Source organism: Atractosteus spatula, chromosome 8, assembly GCF_055471065.1.
Source record: "Atractosteus spatula isolate fAtrSpa1 chromosome 8, fAtrSpa1.hap1, whole genome shotgun sequence".
NCBI classification, from domain to species: Eukaryota; Metazoa; Chordata; class Actinopteri; order Semionotiformes; family Lepisosteidae; genus Atractosteus; species Atractosteus spatula.
In genome coordinates this window covers 8102451-8122812 of record NC_142713.1, presented here as the reverse complement: position 1 = coordinate 8122812, position 20362 = coordinate 8102451, and the positions used below count along the sequence as shown (strand labels likewise).

Genomic DNA, 20362 nt, shown 5'->3' with positions numbered 1-20362 from the left:
CCCCCCCAAACACACTTCCTGCAATTCCACCTAGATCAAAGCGTCCAGAGGATTTCCGAGCTCCCTCCTCCAGGCAGTTTCTCCCTTTTAAAGAAGCCCTGTTTGAGTTTCAAAGGTAGTTTCCTCTCCTGATCGCTTCCCACCCACAATGGTGAGGGGTCAGCTCTCCCAGCTTTGATGTGGGCATCACCCCCCTCCTAGTCGATCAGTGGGGCTTCCCCCAAACCAGGGAAGGCGTGCTGCCTCAATCCCCGTAAGCCCAGTCTGGAATTTTAACTGCACCCGCTCCAAACGGATCTGATCCTTAGGGATCTGGGCCTGCTCAGTCCGGCATGTCCGATTGGCTAGCAGACTAAGTATCTGTCTAGCTAACTGGCTATCTGACAGAAAATTCAAATCAAAAGATTCAGCGTTAAAATCAGCATGGTATTCATCCTGCCTCTAATGCCTGTTAGACTTGGTTTCTTTCGTGTTTGAGTGGGAAGCTGTCAGGTTGTGTTGGCAGCCAAGAAACCAGTAAAGTTTAATTCCACGCTGAAAAACAGAAAGTTGAAAGACACAGTTGTGCTATTAAGCTTTCTTCAGGGGTGAGAGAGAGACTAAAGTTGTACTTGAACTGTACCTTCCTGAATAAATGCCGAAAAGGTTTATGAAAATCAGTGAAGAGCTAACATTACACGAGACTCGTTTTCTCTGCAAGTAACAGCCTCTTTCTGGTAATGAACCATAGTTCTACAGCTGAATTCTGCTCCCTTCGCCCAGCGTATTTTGGTGTTATACATTGGACTTATAACAATGAGTCATTCGGTTTTTGTATGTCCCTGTTTGCGAGTTGTTTGCAACATCTTAACGTTATATTTACAGTATTTAGAGATAGAGCTGCAGCTGCCATTACTGTAGACATTTTTCAGAATTTGAGGAAATAATCCAATTTGAGCAAAAATCCATCCTTTATTGTGTAGCAGACAGTATAACTTTGTCCACTGAAAAACCTTTCAATTTCAGAAGACATCTCTTACTGTAAATGTGTGTCAGACATGATCCCCGTGGTTTTTAGCTAGAAAAACAAGCAAATACTTCTTGGATTGTACCATGAAGCAGTTTGCTTTCATCTTGGTATGTGTGCAAAATTGTTTCGGCCCCCTTTCTCCCTTGGCGAATTTTTCTCAAATCCAGAAACTTGGCTGAATATAGTGGGCATTGTATGGACAGAATAGTTATCAGTGTTGCTCCACTAAATCATTTTTAACAGCTCGAAATAGCATCATTTAAGGTTGACTTCGTCTGCAGCCCACTTTTTTCCCCGAGTGTCTGTGCTGTACGGCAGTCTTTTAAGTGTCACTGGACATACAGTTCATTTTCAGCGTGACCTTGTTTCACCTGTTGCTCTTATTTCTCAGGCACGATCGATTTAGCCACAGCTAAATTAACCCTCTCCACCCTCGGAGACCTGTTGTTTGGAGAGACCAAATTATTTACTGTGGAAACGACAACAAAAAAAAAAGTAGTAAAGGAGCAAGTAATAGGTTTATTCCATGCTGAAAAGAGAAGAGAGGAGACACAGCGTATGGCTGTGAAGCCTTCTTCAGGTGTATCCGAAACGTTGTCTTCTTTCTTCTCTTTTCAGCATGGAGTAAACCTATTACTTGTTCCTTTGCAGATTACGCATGCTGACGAAGCTACCCACCAGAACTACTAGAAAAAGTAGCTCCCTTTGCTCCCAAATTAGTGTGAAAGATGCCACAGGCGACTCCCTAGCGATAAAGAGAGCCCAGATCGATAAAGAGCGAACCAAACACTCCTGTGGGTGCATGCAGTTTCCATTTTCAATAAACATCCGGCCTGAGTTCCTTAGTAAACTGCTAGCTTGCCTTCGGGACAAGATCGCAGGCATGTGAACACAGTGGTCAAAGAAGACCGAGCCAGTTCTATATTTGTTGCCCACTTGAAGGCAGCTGAAAGAGTTGAAGGAGGTAGGATCACCCAGTCATTGTTTTTACCACTTCTGCTAGTTCAGGGTCGCAGGGGAGCCAGACACTATCCCGGCAAGCAATGGGTACACCGTAGATGGGACACCAGTCCACTGCAGGGCAGAGAGACACAAGCGCACACTCACACCAGGTCCATTTCTCCTAGAAGCCAAATAAGCTATCAAGTCTCACACCCGAAGAAGGCTCCACAGCCGAAACGTTGAGTTTCCTTTCGGCATGGAATAAACTTTTTACTTGTTCCTTTGCAATCTACAAGTATGTCTTTGGACAGTGGGAGGAAACTGGACCACCCAAGGGAGCACAGGGTTCACATACAAACTCTACGCAGACAGCAGACCAGGAATTGAACCCAGGGTCCCCCACCCTGCAAGGCACAGAGGTGAAAACCACTTCACCTTATTGAGGACCAAACTGAATGGCAGCTTCCAGAGCAAAAAAGGCTGTTGTGTTCCAAAGCTCTGTGTGAAATCTGAGCTCCTTATCTCCATCCCTACGGTTTTATTTACCTTGCTGATGCTTTGGGCTGGTCAGCTGCTCTCTGCCGGTGTCGGGTTGAAGTTGGCTTCAATGTTTGTCGGAGCCCGTGCGTGGAATCTGTCAGCAGAGTGGGAAATGATTTTGGGGAGAGAAGACACGGGGCAGCAGGTGTGTGGGAGGGCAAGCCTTAGGTCTGGGCCCTAGTGTCACCTCTCGCTTGTAATTCTCTCTGCAGCCGGAATGAAGCTGCACTCCAGAGTAGAATATTAAAAAAAAGTTTGAAGGGATGTGCGCTACAGCTCATTTTGCAGAAGGGTGTCAATGGGTTTGCTTTCTGTTTCCCAAGCAGGGCTCTTCATTTTGTGAATGGCCTGGTGAGGGGGTCGCCCTTCCCCCTCTTTCCTTTTCCTTTAAGACTGTCGCTGTGGTGCTGGGGGTCAGGCAGGGGGGGCCACGGGGGCTGTGACTGACATGGAACTCACCCGTGTGCCCCCTCACCCCCCCCCACTGTCGTCCCAGCCTCTGTTCTCAAGGTGTCACAGAAAGAAGATACTTCTGGATTAAAAAAAAAAAGTACACAAATCCCAAAGCTAGATTTGACTTTATCCCAGGACCTTTCTCGAAAAGAGTAGGGGTGTTAATCCCGGTGCCAGATTCCCGGCCTTTACCAGTCATGGCCTCCTAATAAATCCCCATCTCAGAACTGGCTTCATCACTCTGTTCTCCTCCGCGCCGATAGCTGATGTGTGGTGAGCGTACTGGTGCTCTTGCATCATCCAGGTGGGGCTACACATTGGCGCTGGTGGAGTAGAGTCTCCTTTACCTGTAAAGCGCTTTGAGTGGAGTTTTCAGAAGAGCTACGTCTAAGGAGTTCATCATTATCATTTTTTTTTAACAGTGGCTACTCAAGCGAACACATTGTTATAGCGTGGCTTTCCAGGCTTTTAAACATCAAGCCTAACCAAGTGAGCGTCCACATCACGGCAAAAAGCACACCTGGGGAAAATGTGAATCTCGGCACTAAAAGAAATCCAAGCATTTTCATACTTTTTGGATTGGAAACAAGAATCAGAAGTGTTGCATTTCCGGATTCAAATTGCTGTCTGGTTATTGGCCTTTTTTATCCTGTTCTGCAAGCTTTGACTAAATTAGATGAAAGAGCTGACTGCATAGCTTGTAGAAAAGGAGGTATCTTGACTCTGGGTCAGCACGGACAAGATTGTAATTCTAACATTAATGTAGATCTTGCAGTATAAATCTTTGAGTAGAAACGCCTACATTAAACTAGAATCATTGCCGTTGTGGATCTTTTCCACCCAGTAAAAGCTTCCCCTCTTTTAACAAAGCACAATTTGACGGTGCAGTGTGTACATCCCAGCAGAAAAACAGGGGGGAAAAAGATCAAATGAGTTCAACCGTGTTCAGCAGGGAAGAGCGCTGTGCCGTATAATTGACCAAAACTGTGAAGCTCGGTCGATTAAAACCATTGAGCCAATTTGCATTTTATATATCAAAATATTCCATCTGATCACACAACAGGCTTGGCAAAGAAAACACAGTACAGGCCCTTCAGCAATCCTTTCATCCATATTTCTTGATGTTAATGTCCTCCCGGTAAATACATCTACTGTACCTTTCACCAGGCTGTTACTGTGTCTGGTGACTCCTTTGTTTTTCCACTCAAACGCGCCCCTGGTGTTGTCTTAATCTTAATCCCACTGCCCGACTGCTCTGATAAAGCTCACTGCGACCATCAGCCTTGTACTGTATGTTGTCACACAGCAGGGAGATGCTCGATATGTGGTTGATGCTTTGTTTGTCCAGAACTAAGGTGGCTTATGCTAGTTTCTTGTCGGTAAAGCCAAAGACTGATGAAGCTTTGGAAATCTGCATCATGCATTTTTCTATGTCAGTGCTATGCTGTCTTTAACTTTTGTAGCCCACTTGCCATTAGCTTTGGCTAAGTAAACCCCTTTTGAAGTCAAATCAGTTTCTCTTCATTTGAACAGTAAGTTGCTGAGAGTTGAAAGTCACAGATGACTGCAGCCACAGGTCAGAGTTGATTTTCCTGTCCTGCAGTGCTTCAGAGCGTGTGAGCTCTTGTGCCGCGCGGTAGAGGAAACACTACAACTCCTTGAATTTCCATATCTTTCATTATGGTCAATGGTCCTTTTTCTAGCAATTTTCCCTTGCCTTCAGATTTCCCAGATGGCTGCTATTAACATGGTGTTGTACCGTGTACTTTAAAGAGTGTTTCAGTAAAGTTGTGACTAATCCATTTGCCTTTTTTTGCTCTTCATCGACTAATACAAGATGTGTATTGAATTATGTCCTTTTCATTGTTTTTCTCATCTGTTTTCTGCTCATGATATGTCCTTTAGTAATGCAATTCCTCTTTGAGCATCTAAAATATGTAATAAGACAAATTAGTCTTCAGTTATGGTTTATTTTACGGATAATCCCCCTACATATAGAGCAAAAAAAAGTTAATTGTATGTACTGTTTAGTTCAATGGATATGAACATCCAGCTTCAGCTGTTGTGATGACTGTAATACAATTTCAGTCTTCACTGCATCTAACCTGATTCACTGGTTTACTGACCCTCTGACTTGTGTCTGTGAATACAAGTTAAGCCTGAAAAACCGGGAAAAGCAGCAAACCAGCTTCTGATTTTGAATTGGCATTTGCACAACTTTTAGCATTTCAAATGACTATACAGAGAAAGCATAGCTGGCACTCGTGTGGAAGAATAAACTAAATTCCAAAGTTTCTGTAAGTAGGTTGCTTTTGAAACCAGAGCTACACCTCAACTCATTAAGACTAGATAGTACTGTAGCTTTGACACACAATACTGTATATGTACTGTTTTATACAACCTTCTCTGTATCCAATTTACAGTTTTTCATGGTTCCTTAGTACAAGAAGCATATACAGTATGTTAACTTCTGTGTACTGCTTCATTTTAGTGATATCAACCAAACTTGTAAGCTTTGTTTCTGGATTTTTAGGCGGTTGGTATGCACGCATATAAACAATTTGTGACAGTTTAATAGATCTGTCAGCTACCTTGTTGATTTGCGCTGGTTGGTACTGCTGTACCTACTAAGCTGACTGACGTAGCTGTGACAGTGCTGTGTCTAGAAATTGGTATAAAACAGCAGCTGCTGAGCCTTAAATGGGGCATTTTTTTGTTGTTTGGAATAAGACGGGACCCAGGAGACCCTCTGTGAGACAGGGCCCACGCCAGCCAGGAAGAAGAAACGCACAGTGACTGTACAGGGACTGAGGCGATTTTATGTCTGCACACAGACTTACACAAAAGTTAATGATCAAATGCATTCAGTTGAGTAGCCACTATTTAGGTAAGGTTTCTCAAGTTTCATTTAAAAATCCTGTTACAAATTAACAAAATCCCCCCCCCCCCCCCCCGCATTACTCATAATAAGATGACAGTCAAAAACTTTCATATAGGTAAGCTTTGACAGAGGAAAATGGTATTTGTCCTGTGTATCCTGATTCCTGTGTTTGGACATTCTTAATTTATGCTTTTAACTTCTTCACACATAGTGGCTACAGTACATACCTCGCAGTAATTCAGTAGTTTGGCAGTTGTTTACGTGACTATGCATCTCTTCAGACAACAGAACTGTGCAACTCAGGAGTGTACTGCTTAAACATTAAACTCCATTTAGGTACTCTGTGCTGTTTAGGAGTAGTTAAAGGAGTCTGTGCATCTAAGCGTAACAGTCCTCTGGCCTTCTGTATTGAATAGTTTGACTTTAATGTATTATTCAAAATTTTTAAGGCACTACTAAGATGTCCATGTAGACAAAATTCCACATAAGTTGTTTGTAAATGAGCAAATAACGAGAGTTCTGCTCTAATCCATTGCAGATTGCAGTATCCTTTGATTACATTTTCTATAAAGCACCTGGCGTTTGGCAACATTTTTTACTTAGTTCATTAATGGGCTGTGAAATATGAACAGCCTACATACAAGTCCAACATATGACATTTTGGTAAACCTTGACTCTTGACTACTGAAGATTTGTTCCATAAATGAAGGGGTAGTGCAGCTCTTTGAAGAGAAGCTGGTGTTAATAACATTCCTAGACAGTCTTGTCACACACTTTATCTCTCTTAGAATGGCATCTCATTTTGGTTTGAAAGTTGTCTGTTAACCGCCATTGTGCAGACACTCTCTAGCTGGTTCACATAAGAACAGCTGTAGTCTTGACTCGGTAAGACCAGCTCTCTGCTGCCTGTGACACTTTGGTCATCATAACATGCTTTTGTTGTGATGGTTTTTAGCAGAATTTCTTCTCATGACTGCTTTTGTTGTTTCCCCTCTTCAGCTGTGTTCAAGTGGAGGAGCACCATGCCGTTGATATTGACGTCTACCACTGTCCTAACTGTGACAAAATACATGGACCCTCCCTGAGTAAGTGCCTTCTCTTTGTTATTCGGCGCACGCTGTAATGGTCGCAGGGGTATAACGAGTGTTAACGAGCTCTCCGTCCTTTGATTTACGTTTCCAAGAACCGGTGAACCCTCCGAGAGCCTGTCATGGGTCAGTATGAGTGAACGATGGGTAATTGAATAGCTCTCTAATCAATGAGTAAGAATAAAAATGCCTTTATTGTAAAAGGGGTGGTGACTCTTCTGATGTTCACAGACCTTTTTCACTGCTTAATGATCCCGATTGCAAGAGACATAAAAAAATCCTAATAAATCAGATTTGAAGATCGTGGAACTGTTTCCTCAAGGCAACGCAAGAGGAAGCATGAGGACAACAATCCTTTAACCAAATAAAAAGCAAATCACCATTCTGTTCCTAATTCTTTATAAATCAAAAATCAAATCAAAGTTTATTTATCAAATGCACAACAATACGGCATGCAGCAGTAGTTGCTGGCAATGAAATGTCAATGAAATGGCCACTGAATTATTACAGGAGGAGGAATGACTTCACAAACTGTGGACGCATCTACAAAATGCTCTTCTTGGTCTAAAAAAAAACAGAGGAATTTTGAAGCACTCTTTTGTGTTAAGACTTTTGTCTGGGTTATGTGGAAAAAGGTCCATTTGAAGAATTTCTACTCCATATTATATGAAAAGGGGATTTTTGTTTTTATTTGGCCACCTGTAATAAGCTTCTTTACAGATGTCTGAATATTCGTTCGCATAGAGGAATCATTCCACCACAAACCGGGACCATATTTGGAGGTTTTGGAATTTAAAAGGTCATAGATACAGCTTCCTTAAATATAGTTTTTTTGGGCTTTCCCGGTTTTGCCGTGGAATTGATTTCACTGACGTCGTTGCCGTAAAACGGAGAGGAAGTGGAATGCGTTTCGCGCGTTTGAATGGAACTGACCTCCCTGTGTCCTCTTTCAGTGAAGAAGCGGATTAATTGGCACCGACACGACTACACTGAGCCCGACGATGGCACCAAACCAGTTCAGGCTGGGACCTCTGTGTTTGTCCGGCAGCTACAGGCCCGGACCTTTCCAAGGTAGGGGATGAAAGTTCCCTGTGAGGATAAAATGCTTTCAGAAGAGCTGGCTAACTGAATAGTCCGCTGGGAGCAAACCCATGGTGCAGTTCTCGGCTCGGTGTCGAGTCAGCTCAGTCTGAGTGCTGTTAGACCTTAGCAGCGGGGACTAAACAGCTTAGTCCCCTGATACACCCTGGGACGTCATTTTCCTGCAGTGCCACAGCCTTCTTTTTGCAGTAGAACAACTGAGATTCACGTTTTGTCATGGAAACCACAGCCGAACGGTGCACATATGTTCATTTTAATGGCGGGTTTGAAGCTTTTGTCTCTCTGTTGATACATTACCACACCTGGTAAATTCAGGCTAGCAATTCTACTGATCTCCGAGTTTGACACTTAAAAAGCGTATTTCACGGTAGGCGATTTTAATATTTCCATTCCATTGCGGGTCCTTTAAACAGTCTGTGCAATACTCAGTCATTTCTGGAAATGTTTTGATAACTCAGAAGCTTCTAGATGGATTTTTATGGAATGTAAAAAGCTTTCACTTAGCACAATAAATGCAGTGATCCATTTTAAACAGCTGAGGTAAAATACCCCTGAAATCTGAGTTTAAGACTCTATTAGCTGCCTTTACCTATAATTTACTTATAATTAAGCATCTGATCCTGCTGTAGAAGAACACTAGGTGTCTAGATGGCTTCATGCCACAACCCTGCATTCTAATTCTATTTAGTTTACTGCCTTTTTTGTTGCTTAACCTGTTAAGTGGGAATTGTTCATTGTAGGTGCATTTGTTTGAAAATCTGTTCCTGGAAAAAAAACAGCTCCCAGTGCTGAAAGGTTCTTCCAGGTGCTGACAGAGATTATGTAAGGCGTCATATCAGCTTTGAGCAAATTTTAAATGCAGCTGGTCTTCAGTGGGATTTGTGTTTGCCTTCGAGTTTTCTCTGCATCTCCTTGGAAGAAGTCTTGCATCCTGTCCAGGGTATTTGTCAGCTCTCATCATACTTGGGGACAGGTTCAACATTTCCACCATCTTTCGTAGCGCAATAAAGATCAGGTAGGGAGTTGAAATCATAATTGTTCTTTTTTTCCCTGAAGGCAAACTGGGCCAATGGCCAGCCATGCAGGAGAAGAATTACCCAGGCAATTTGCCCAGACATTGCCCATTGGGAAATTCCAGTCCACTTTTGATAAAATTGCCTTACCTTTTAAAGAACTGGGTGCCCAGGAGGACACTAAGGACTGGATTTTTAAAAATAAGTTGGTAGTTTCTATCTTCCATGAGTGCGTTCTCTTTCGTTATCATACCCAAGTTCAGTTAGATTGGGGTGTTAGCACTTGAAAGATTGAAAAAGTTGTCACATAGATACTTGTTGTTGTATCAGAAAGGTTGAAGTGGGCCCTGTCAGTTTTTGCACTCGATTTATTGTGGACTCTGAGGTAAGGAGGGCCTCGTAGGGCGTACGTAGGGCGGAGCGGTAGCTCTGTGGCTAAGGATCTGTGCCTGTGACTGGAAGGTTGCCGGTTCAAATCCCGCAGCCGGCAGAGGAATCCTACTCCGTTGGGCCCCTGAGCAAGGCCCTTAACCCCAACTGCTCCAGGGGCGCTGTACAATGGCTGACCCTTCGCTCTGATCCCAAGCTTCTCTCCCTGTCTGTGTGCCTGTGTCTCATGGAGAGCAAGCTGGGATATGCGAAAAGACGAATGGCCAATAAAGCAACATTATCATTATTATTACATGGTGTTGCAATGGGCACAGACAGATTGTCCTGTAAAGGACACACCGTTTGATTCTTCGGTTGGTACAATTACTGCTGCGCAAATATCTTTACGAACAGGTACAGGTTTATTCCATGCTGAAAGGAAGAGTAAAGAGACACAACGTTTCGGTGGTGAAGCCCTTTTCAGGTGAAGTTGAAGAAGTCTCCACAGCCGAAACAGTTGTACCTCTTTACTTTTCCTTTCAGCACGGAAAAAAACCTTTAGGTTTTCCTTTGCAGCCTATGCATGCTGCCACAGCTCCTTACTGAAATATCAGTACTTAAAGCCCAGGCATCCCAGCTGAGATTCAGTGTCGAATTTGGGAGTACTAGCATATAGATTGCTTCCCTTCACTGGAAATGACTATGTATTTTACTGGACATTTGCATTTCTGTAATAGTAATTGTGCCTTTAATATGATGTGCGCACCTATCCTAGTTCCCTGTATAGAATCCCTGTACAGAATATCCTTGTTGGCCAGAAAATAAATTTATAACTGGCGTATAAATGCCTGCCATGAGGCTCCCAGGGTTCAATCTAAGATGGCAGAAAATGGGAATAGAACAGGGACTATTTTGTTTGCTTAATAGAGATGACTGCAAGGTCTCTCAGAAATAAAACAGGAGTTTTCTGTGCTCCCGTCTTCAATGTTTAGAGTGCCACGAGACCTTAACAGACAAAAATAAATGGAGTGTTTTGAGTAAATGAGTGTTTTGGGCCACTGGCTGTTTCTTTGGAAGAACTGTCATCTTGGCTTGATCCTGCCTTCAGGGAAATACAGAATAAAACGCACAAAATAAATGTTTGGTGAGACAAATTGTTTTTCAGTCTGGGCTCTTCGTTAAGAATAACGAAAACCGGTGTGAAGTGAAGGCCAGGGTGAACAGACAAGAATGTAACAGTGTTTCTGTTAGTATTCTAGCCATCAGTTCACATTCTAACTCCTTCTTCTAGTTCGGGGTACACCCTGGACTGGACGCCAGTTCACCGCAGGGCTTTCAGTTAGTATTTTCATTTAAGCCAGCAGCCATATCACCCTGCAGCTCACAACTGGCAGCCCACTGAAGCTCAGCAGTTGTGAGCCTGGTCAGTACCTGGATGGGAGGCCTCCTGGGAAAAACTAAGGTTGCTGCTGGAAGAGGTGTTAGTGGGGCCAGCAGGGGGCGCTCACCCTGCGGTCCATGTGGGTCCTAATGCCCCAGTATAGTGATGGGGACACTATACTGTAAACGGGCGCCGTCCTTCGGATGAGACGTAAAACTGAGGTCCTGACTCTCTGTGGGCATTTCTCGAAAAGAGTAGGGGTGTAACCCCGGCATCCTGGCCAAATTTCCCATTGGCCCTTACCAATCATGGCCTCCTAATCATCCCCCTCTATGAAGTGGCTCCTCCCCACTGATAGCTGATGTGTGGTGAGCGTTCTGGCGCACTATGGCTGCTGTCGCATCATCCAGGTGGATGCTGCACATTGGTGGTGGTGGTGGAGGGGAGTCCCCATTACCTGTAAAGCGCTTTGAGTGGAGTGTCCAGAAAAGCGCTATATAAGTGTAAGCAATTATTATTATTAGAAAATGGGCGGACTCTTAAAAACCTGAAATGATTTTCAAAGTAAAGAATTGTGAACTGAAGTGATGGAACCCTTTGTTTTTTCTGTGTTCTGTTTCCCTCTGTGGTAGTGCCGATGAGATGGTGGTGAAGATGCAAGGGAGCCAGGTGACGCAGCGCTATCTAGAGAAGCAGGGCTTTGACTACCCCATCGCGGTGCACAAACTGGACGGCCTGGGACTCAAACTGCCTCCCCCCACCTTTTCTGTCAAAGACGTGCAGCACTATGTGGGTGAGTACTCTCTGATGGCAGAGAAATCCAGGAACAGCTTTGCAGGAGACACCTGTATTTACATGTTAAGGAAAAACAAATACAGTCCATAAAGAGGATTTCTGCTCTACTGGCAAAATATAGTGGTTATGAATAGTAGTTTTTCCCCTTGGACTTTTTAACATCCAGTTGTGTTCAGTAAGGAATCATAAAGTAATTAGATTTAATTTAATTATGTCACTTCTAAAGACAATTGGTTCCACTTCAGCTTGTGTAGGTGTGTCTTAGCAAAGGGGGTGAATACTTCAGCAGTTATTTTCTGTTTTAGATTTAACTGGGAGGATCTTTAGAATTGTGAATTAATTTCAATGGGGGGAAAAATCCTAATTAAATACAGTATTATAACATCATAAAAAAGTCCAAGAGAGCTGAATACTCTCTACTACCGTACATCAAAAGTACTATGACTAGTTCTGAGCAGTGACTTGGTTATTCATACATGGGTAAAGATATTTATTTAGGTGTTATTTTGAAAAAAAAAAATTTGTCTTCTTTCTTGAGTCCTTCAGTCCACTAAAGTAATTTGTTTCCACCTTTGAAAAGTGTATGCTTGTGAAATTGTGGGCCACCCTCTGTGGAATTCCAGTCGCAGTCAGCTAGTAACATGGCTCAAGCCCTCAACACCTGGATCAGAAGGTGACATTTGTACTCGGGCCACCCAGAAGGCCACTTTGATTGAAGATTTGCAGGACAAACCAGGACAACGTGGTGTCTAGAGCAGAGACACTTTTCTAGGGTCTGAGAGGAATGGGTCAGAATTCTGGAAGCACAGGATCGACATCCTAGTGCAAAGTTCGCATCATAGATTAAAGGGGAACTGCAATGCTATTTTTATATTTCAGGGTTAGAAAGAATCAACATTGAGTGCATTTCAGACCACAATGAAAGTCAAATGTACACAGTAACATGTAAAACCTCCAATTTACATCACAAAATAGACGGAATTTCCAAGTATACACAGCGCCGTATTGCCATCATCGTCTGCAATTCAGAATGAGTATAGAAAACTTCAGTGACAGTTTTGCCGACAAATACTACTTACTTACTCTGCATGTAGATCACATTGGATTAGCTCAGAGGTGAAATGTCTGCTGCATAGCCTGTACTTATTCGCTGCTACATCGGATTACATTAGTTATTACAGTGACTAGTGAGCAGGAAGGGCTGATTTAGGTCACAGTTCTCGCAAACTCTCTACAGCACGTGGACCATACATTACTTTCACAAACTTTGCGCTTTTGTGCTCAATTCAGAATTTGTCAAATTTTTGCGATACCGTGAATGGATTTATTTTGTTACTGAGATTTAATAACCAGTCTGAGAAACTTCGAGAGACTGCAGTTGTTGATCCTGTTGATGACAATTATCAATGTCAGTGCACCTGCTCCCCAAAATGCCATTATCCTGGTAATAAGATAGTGCCTTTTGTTGCAATTATGAGCAATAGGTTTCTTTTGATGCTCAGTTTATTTCCTGGTGATCTTTGTTGACTCTTTATTAAGTGATTATCATTCTTTTATCATTTTAAAAAGCATACATTGGAGTTTAAACACAACATATGACAGGTGATCAAAATGTGGTGGATATGTTGTTGCCGTCTCTATTGGATCTGATACATATGGCTTAGAGTACGTAGCCAGTTTGCAAAAAACAAAGTTGAATAGGCTTTGAGTTCTCATAGTACTGTGCTGTACTGTCTTGCTCCTCATAGAAATTGCGGTTTGCTTGAGCTTCCATTACATCCTACAGGATTTTTTTGTAATCTCAGATCAGCCTTCCATTGATTTTTATCTTGCATTACAGAAGCCACCAGACAAGTACGCTCATGATAGTCATTTTTATTTCAAGGAAGCCAGGCACTGAAAGGTTTAGCAGTTCAGAACAGGACTGCAACGCACACCCACAGCTGTGAGGCTCAGTACCTGCTGTCTCTGGGCCTGACCACAGCCACCTCTGCTGTCACGCCTTTTTCAACAGGAAACATTTTGATGCCGTTTTTACTGTGAGAAAATGTACCTGCAGTCTTGCCTGCTCTGCGTTTGTTGTTTCAATGTTTCAATTGCATTTTCAAACTGAAGAAGGTTAGAGTTCCAAGCAGAAACAGTTAATAATGGGATTATCTTCTGTCTGGATGCTACCCTTTTAAGCTTGGGAATGAAAATCTGTGTCTGAAGGGAAAAAGAGACCCAAGATTCTGTCTAGGTGAAAAAAGTGTAGTTTGTCACACATAAGCAGTCTGTTTTTAATTTTTTTTATGTGTGCTAGTTTCATTGGTTCGGAGAATGTGAAGAGTGCTGTAGCCTGTGTGAAAGGTTTCCAATTTAAACTGTGGCTGCTGTAACATTTTTATTTTTTTTAAATCTCAGTGATTGCCTGGTCTTCAGCCTAGAGTTGAAAAACACAGACTCGTTGTCAGGGATAGCATTTACCATTACAAAGATAAATGGCAAGTGAACAATTCTTAGGTTTCTTGCAATCATGCAGTGTACACGTTCGTGTTTGAATCCAGCGCGGACACCATTAGTTTTGATGCTTCTCAGTAAAACTGAGGTAAGGTGTTTTGAACTCTTTGTTTGACTTTGAACACTTAAACAACCCATCTGCTAGCCCAGCGAATACCAAACATGAGCTGGTTATATTTTCCAGGATCTATTTTTCATAGCTGTCTCAGTATTAGCTATGTAGATGTACCAGTATCATAGGTTTATGCTTCATGTAGAAAGTTTTCCGTCCATCTATTTCCTCACCACTTTATCCAGTTCAGGGTTGTGGGGGGAGCTGGAGCCTATTCCGGCAAGCAGCGGGCACATGGCAGGGTACGCCCTGGACGGGACGCCAGTCCACCTCAGGGCAGACAGTCACAAACCCATGCACTCACTCATACCACGGCCATTTTTTCCCCAGTAGCCCGTGAACCTACCAGTATGTTTTTGGACTGTGGGAGGAAACTAGAGCACCCGGTGGAAACCCACGTGAACACTAGGAGAACATATAAACTCCACACAGACAGCACCCCAGGTCCAGAATTGAACTTGGGGCCCTAGCGCTGTGAGGCAGCAAAAAGCACTCTGTCACTGTACCACCGTTTAGAAAGTTATTTTTTCCCCCCTTATAATGTAAAACAAAAAGTAGCCCTTTTTCCACTTTGGGAACGTTATGCAGAAAATGTGCTTAGATGGAAACACTGATTTGAGAAACCTTGGTGGCATTCTGGGTTTGTTAAACCTTTCTCTTGGCTCTAAAAGGGGGGGATTTCGGGATTTACTGCCCTCAAATGTCAGTTGCCTTAGTGCATCCAGTATTTCCCTCTGCACCTCAGCCGTGACTCTGTTCAGCCTCTGAACACTGCAGTCTCTGTGTGGAGGCCTCACTCCAGCTGTTCCTGTCCCGGCTTAGGCTGGTGACTAGCTGGGCTGATCGGGGAGGCCTTTTACAGCTGCCAGCTGTCCCGTTAGCTTTACACTGGTCCATGGTGCCTAGCCTCCCTGCCATATTGATTTGCTGCTTCACAGCTGTCTACTAGTAATGTTATCTACACAAAAAGACATGTGCATGTCCCCCCCCCCTTCCCCCTCGCTCTCTGCACCCTTCTCATCTTTGTAAGTAATGCGATCTGGAAACATTGGGTTCCGCCTTTCATTAGATCTCCTGCAGGACCTTGAAAATGTCAGTGAGCTTGTACGAGTACTTTCCATGAGCTCCTTCAAATGTAAGCAGGGTAGATGGGCATTTCTGCTCATTTGACACAGCTTGGCAGCTGCCTGCTACATGGCTTGAGAGAACAGGGGAAAGCTTTTTTTTTTTTTGCACAACAGTTGTTAAACCCATATTATTTCTTGGATGAGAGTGTAGGGGAACTATGCTACTCCAGATTTAAGACAAGCCCAGCTTTATCCGGTCTAATATTTATTCTATAAGTTGTGGCTGCGACGTCTTTTCATCATTTGTAAAGATGTTTTTGACAATTTTGATAGGCACAAGTGCAGTAGGTTACACTGCGTAGCTAATCGACATGATCATTTGCAAGTGATATGATGTGATCATTTCTGGGGCATCGGAATTGGGTTTGTAAGAACGTAAGATTGAGAGCAGGTATTTGGCCCAGTGTTTTTTTATTTCCCCAATATGTTATATGTTAGAATTGGTCATTCCTCCTAGCCTTTGCTTGGAGGGAGTCCAGGCTACCAACCTCAAAAACATGGCTTGGTTCTGACTCTCTCACCACTCTGTGTAAAGAAGTGCCTTCTGTTCTCAGTCTTTCACTGCCTCCTAAATTCCAGATGTGTCCTCTGGTTCATGCTACTGTTGATCTTAAAGTCTATTGGATTGACTTTTTAGGAACCAACAGGAAAGAGATTTGTTTATCTAAGCCTTTAACGAGAGCAAAGAGATCTGGATCTGATTTAATCCCCAGAAATAATGGTTGCCACAGATGGACGTCCGTCACATCTGCGAAGTGAATTTAGCCGTTTCATGCTCAACCATTTGAAAAACAGCAGTGTGTTGTTTTTTTTTTATTGGCATGTACACTAAAGACCGATTTGCTTTTTATAATATGAAAACCTGACTTGTGGTCTCATCCTCTTTGTTTTGATAATTACCGTGGGGACGCTTGTTGTTTCCAGGCGGTGATAAAGTGATTGATGTCATTGATGTGGCCCGGCAAGCAGACAGCAAAATAAAACTCAGTGAGTTTGTGAAGTATTACTACAGCTCCCACCGGCCAAAAGTGTTAAATGTCATCAGTCTGGAGTTCTCGGACACAAGGTAAGTTCTTGCTGTGCGTTTATGAATGCAGGCCCCACATCTTGGCTGAAGGCTTCAGACATTCTGAATAAATGTAGTGTTCAGGTTAGAGCATGCTTGGCTGTTTTTCGTCTCATTTTAAAGCAGAGATCCTCCTGTTCTACCTGCTCACAGTGCGTGTAATAAGCATGGCCTCACCCCTTAATGTGAATCAGACCTGTCACCTGGTTGAAAAACAGGGATCAGTGTTTTTCCCAAGTAACCATATCTAATATAAAACAATTTGTGGTAGCCAGGGCTCGGACTGTCTCCCTCACAAAGGAGGACATATTTAGTCTGCTACAATCCCTTCAACTCTACCTGCTGTCCTTCTTTCATTGTTCTGCCAACACAATGGTCCAGATGTGTCTACAATTCAAAACTGAGACTCTCCTTGTAGATAGTTGTCGGATTTGGATTGAGTTTACTTTTTTATATTTCAAATTCTCACTGCATAGTTTGGAGGGATGACAATATAAACGGCTTGATCATACTCAGACCTGTATTGACCTATCTAACGCCCTAATGCTAGTATCTAATGTTTCTCCCATTAATGCTGCTCAAAACGTTGAGTGTTTGTGCACCTTGTACACCTCCTAAAGTATACTAATATCATTGTGCATTAGGGAGGTAAAAAAGCCTGTTGAGTTGCCGGTGAAATAAAAAATTTTGCAAACAGTAATAAAAAGCTTGGTTGGAATTTAAAAAAATAAGTTACGTGTAAAAGATCAATAACTAGAATCTTCTGTCGCCCGTCCACCCAGAATGGCAGATCTGGTTGTGGTTCCGGATATAGCTCAAAAGATGTCCTGGGTGGAGAACTACTGGCCCGATGACTCTGTCTTCCCAAAGCCCTTTGTGCAGAAGTACTGCTTGATGGGGGTGAAAGATAGTTACACAGACTTCCACATAGACTTCGGGGGCACTTCAGTCTGGTACCATGTCCTCTGGGTAAGCAAACGGACACCCTGTTGTCTAATCTTAGACAAATACCGACATTTCTGTAATGGTGGAGCCAGGAAAGGATAAATTTTAAAGAGGTTTCAGAGCAGGGGAGGCCATTCAACCCATCTGGCTCATTTAGTTGCCAGTCAGCTTATCTGGGGATCTCGTCCTGCTGTTTCTTGAAGAAAGGCACAGTGTCAACTTCAGCAACAAAGGCCCGGCTGGTTTGTTTTCAATTCCAGCAGCCCTCTGTGTCAAGAAGTGCCTGCTAACCCAGTTTGAAATGCACTTCTCCTTAATTTCCCTTTGTCCCCTCTCTTTGTGTGTGGATTTGTTTTGTCTCCTGCTTTGAAAAGGTGAACGAACACAAATAAGGCCAAACCTAAGCAAAGAGGGATATTTGAGTGCGAGAGGAAACAAGTGGTTTGAAGGTTGGGGCTTGTCAGCGACATGATTTTTCCAAACCTTTTCCATGTTACAGTTTGCCTCAAAAAAAAAAATTAGGGTATGAAATTATTTCCAGTGGTTTAATTCTTGACTCCAGTGTGTCTTCACCTCTTAATCCTGGAGCCGGACAGGATTAATCCCTTTAATTGCAGTGCGTCATGGTAAAAGAGTTCCTTTTATAGATATAACCCCAGAAGATGAGATTCCTTACATGAAAAGAACATCCAGAGTCATTCTTGTTGCTCATTGCAAATGCAGTGGATTTGACAGTGTTTCACACTCTGCAGGGACGGTTCTTGATTCGGCGTGTATCTGTTGTTGTTTCACAGGGTGAAAAGATTTTTTACTTGATAAAGCCCACCGAAGCGAATCTTGCACTATACGAGGCGTGGAGTTCGTCCCCCAATCAGAGCGAGGTGTTCTTCGGGGAGAAGGTGGACAAGTGCTACAAGTGCGTGGTGCGGCAGGGGACGACACTTCTCATTCCCACGGGTAAGGGGAGAGGCCCACTTCCAGTCCTGTTTCTCCTGCTCCTCCTCATTGCTTTGACCTTGTACTGTGTTGTTATGATGGCTGTTCTTTTTTTTTTTTAAATGATGTGTCCTGTGCCGCCTCCTTGACCAGGTCCCTTAACTCTTTTCAGGCTGAAGCAGACGTCTTGGACGTTGTGTTTCCTACCGCAGCTCTAGGCAAGCGAAAGCAGACAGGGACTCTATACTTTTCCTGCTGAAGAATACGCATTGTAATTACTCTTTATATACCTCAGCGACGCACAAACATGTCGCAGAACACAGGCCTTTAAAGGTGGTTTTCTACTCGGCCAGGAAAATTCAGGTCGTTTGTGCATTTCGAACGGTTGAATTCCCGTGTCGCTGCCAAGGAAAAAAAAACACATTTGTGGCTGGCCGTTAGATTTTTTTTTTAGGAGTCCAAAGTCAAATTAAGACTATTCAGCCTTAAAGGACACTGGAGTTTTATTTACGAAAATCTATTTTTTTAAATGACTAGCCTCCGGTCTTCCACAGCAGCGCTGTGATTTTGTGTTAATATGGAATTCTGCAGTTCTTTTAGTTTATTGGTATTTCTTGTAAATATTTAGATTCGCACAGAGAGAGGCCAGTGCTAAGTTGTTTAATAAAAGAGTAGGTGAGGAATTAAAAAGGATTTTTTTTTTTTAGGAAAGGTCATGTAAATGGTGTAAAACTCAGGTGTCACCTATGATTGTCAAATGCTACAAACCAGTTAACCAGTTTATTTATGCTATTTTATAATTGGGTGGAATGAAAGTTTGATTCTGAAAGTAGTTGAGGCTTTAGGTAATCTTCTCATACTTTTTATTTAGGTGGATAGTTTTTGAAATTGATGTATTTTTAAACAAATGACTTACTGAAGGGTGTCAGGGGAGTGCAGTGGTTGTATTGCTGCCTCACAGCACAGGGACCCTGGGTTCAGTTCCTTGGATCCATCCATTTTCAAACCGCTTCTTCCAAATCAGGGTCATGGGAGTACAGGAGAGATCAAGGCGGGATGCCTGTCCGATGGACACAAACAGATGCACACACTCACACTTGCAGTAGGGGGGGCCATGTTAATTGGCTTCTGGAAAAAAAACCTTCCAGCATGTCTTTAGACTCGGGCAGCAAACTGGAGCGAGCACGGAGAGCACATACAAACTGCACACAGACAGCACCCCAGGTCTGGAATCGAACCCAGTGCCCCAGCTCTGCAAGGCAGCAGTGCTAACTACTGTGCCACAGCCCCATCAGGAACTCATTTTTAGAATTGTAATTAGAATTTCTAAAATAGTGATCACTGTAATGTAGAATGTTGGATTAGTAGTATTAGTATTATTGCGCATTTCTATCACAATTAGAAAATCCTAAAGTTTCACCAGTGAGTATCATATAGGCACGAGGTGAAAGATACCTACACTTAAGTCCTTGACGCTTGATAAAGTTGTTGCTTTTTTCTACAGCTGGTTGTCGCATTTCCTTTTGACGGCACTTGAATATATTTTATATATATGCTACTTTTTTTTTCATTTCAATTCTAAATGAGGGCTTCTTTACCGGCGAAGGACATCAGTTGTTAGACAGTAGTGAAAATGTATGAAAACGGCCACAGCTGGATTTGTTAATCAGATTTTCCACAAGTGTTTCCTGCTGTGTAGCTCTGGGTCTGACCTGGCCAGGATACTCAGCCCTTCCCTGGAAGAATTCCTCTTCCCACCTGCTGTTCCCAAATGCTAACAAACAAAAATCCCGATAGCAAACAGATTTCAGTCAGAGCCACGTGGAAAGCCATCTTAAAATGTCTTCCTAACATAAAGATGGTGTTTTACTTCTGCATTAAAAATGTGCAAAATGTTGTCTTCTGCATTGAAAACCTTCCTTTTGCCAGCTAAACAAAACATGTTGCATGAATCTTGGCAAAATATTGAAAAATATGTTCCTAGTTTAATTTTGCCATGACGTATCCAGTTTCTACTTAGTGATTTTTCATTGAAGGGAATAAAATGTGAAGATTTTTTGTTACCATCACTTTTAAATGGCTATGTTATTGCAGTTTTTATGTTT

General features: G+C 42.8%; 1 protein-coding gene across 1 annotated transcript in view; it reads left to right on the top strand.

The window, feature by feature from the left end:
- Positions 1–20362, top strand: part of kdm7ab (lysine (K)-specific demethylase 7Ab) — a 49182-nt gene that overhangs the window by 16205 nt on the left and 12615 nt on the right. The window contains exons 2-7 of the mRNA XM_088924102.1: positions 6825–6910; positions 7867–7984; positions 11410–11570; positions 16235–16376; positions 17159–17345; positions 18116–18278. Of these exons, the coding sequence (XP_088780228.1) occupies positions 6825–6910; positions 7867–7984; positions 11410–11570; positions 16235–16376; positions 17159–17345; positions 18116–18278 (857 nt within the window). The remainder of the gene's footprint in view (positions 1–6824; positions 6911–7866; positions 7985–11409; positions 11571–16234; positions 16377–17158; positions 17346–18115; positions 18279–20362) is intronic.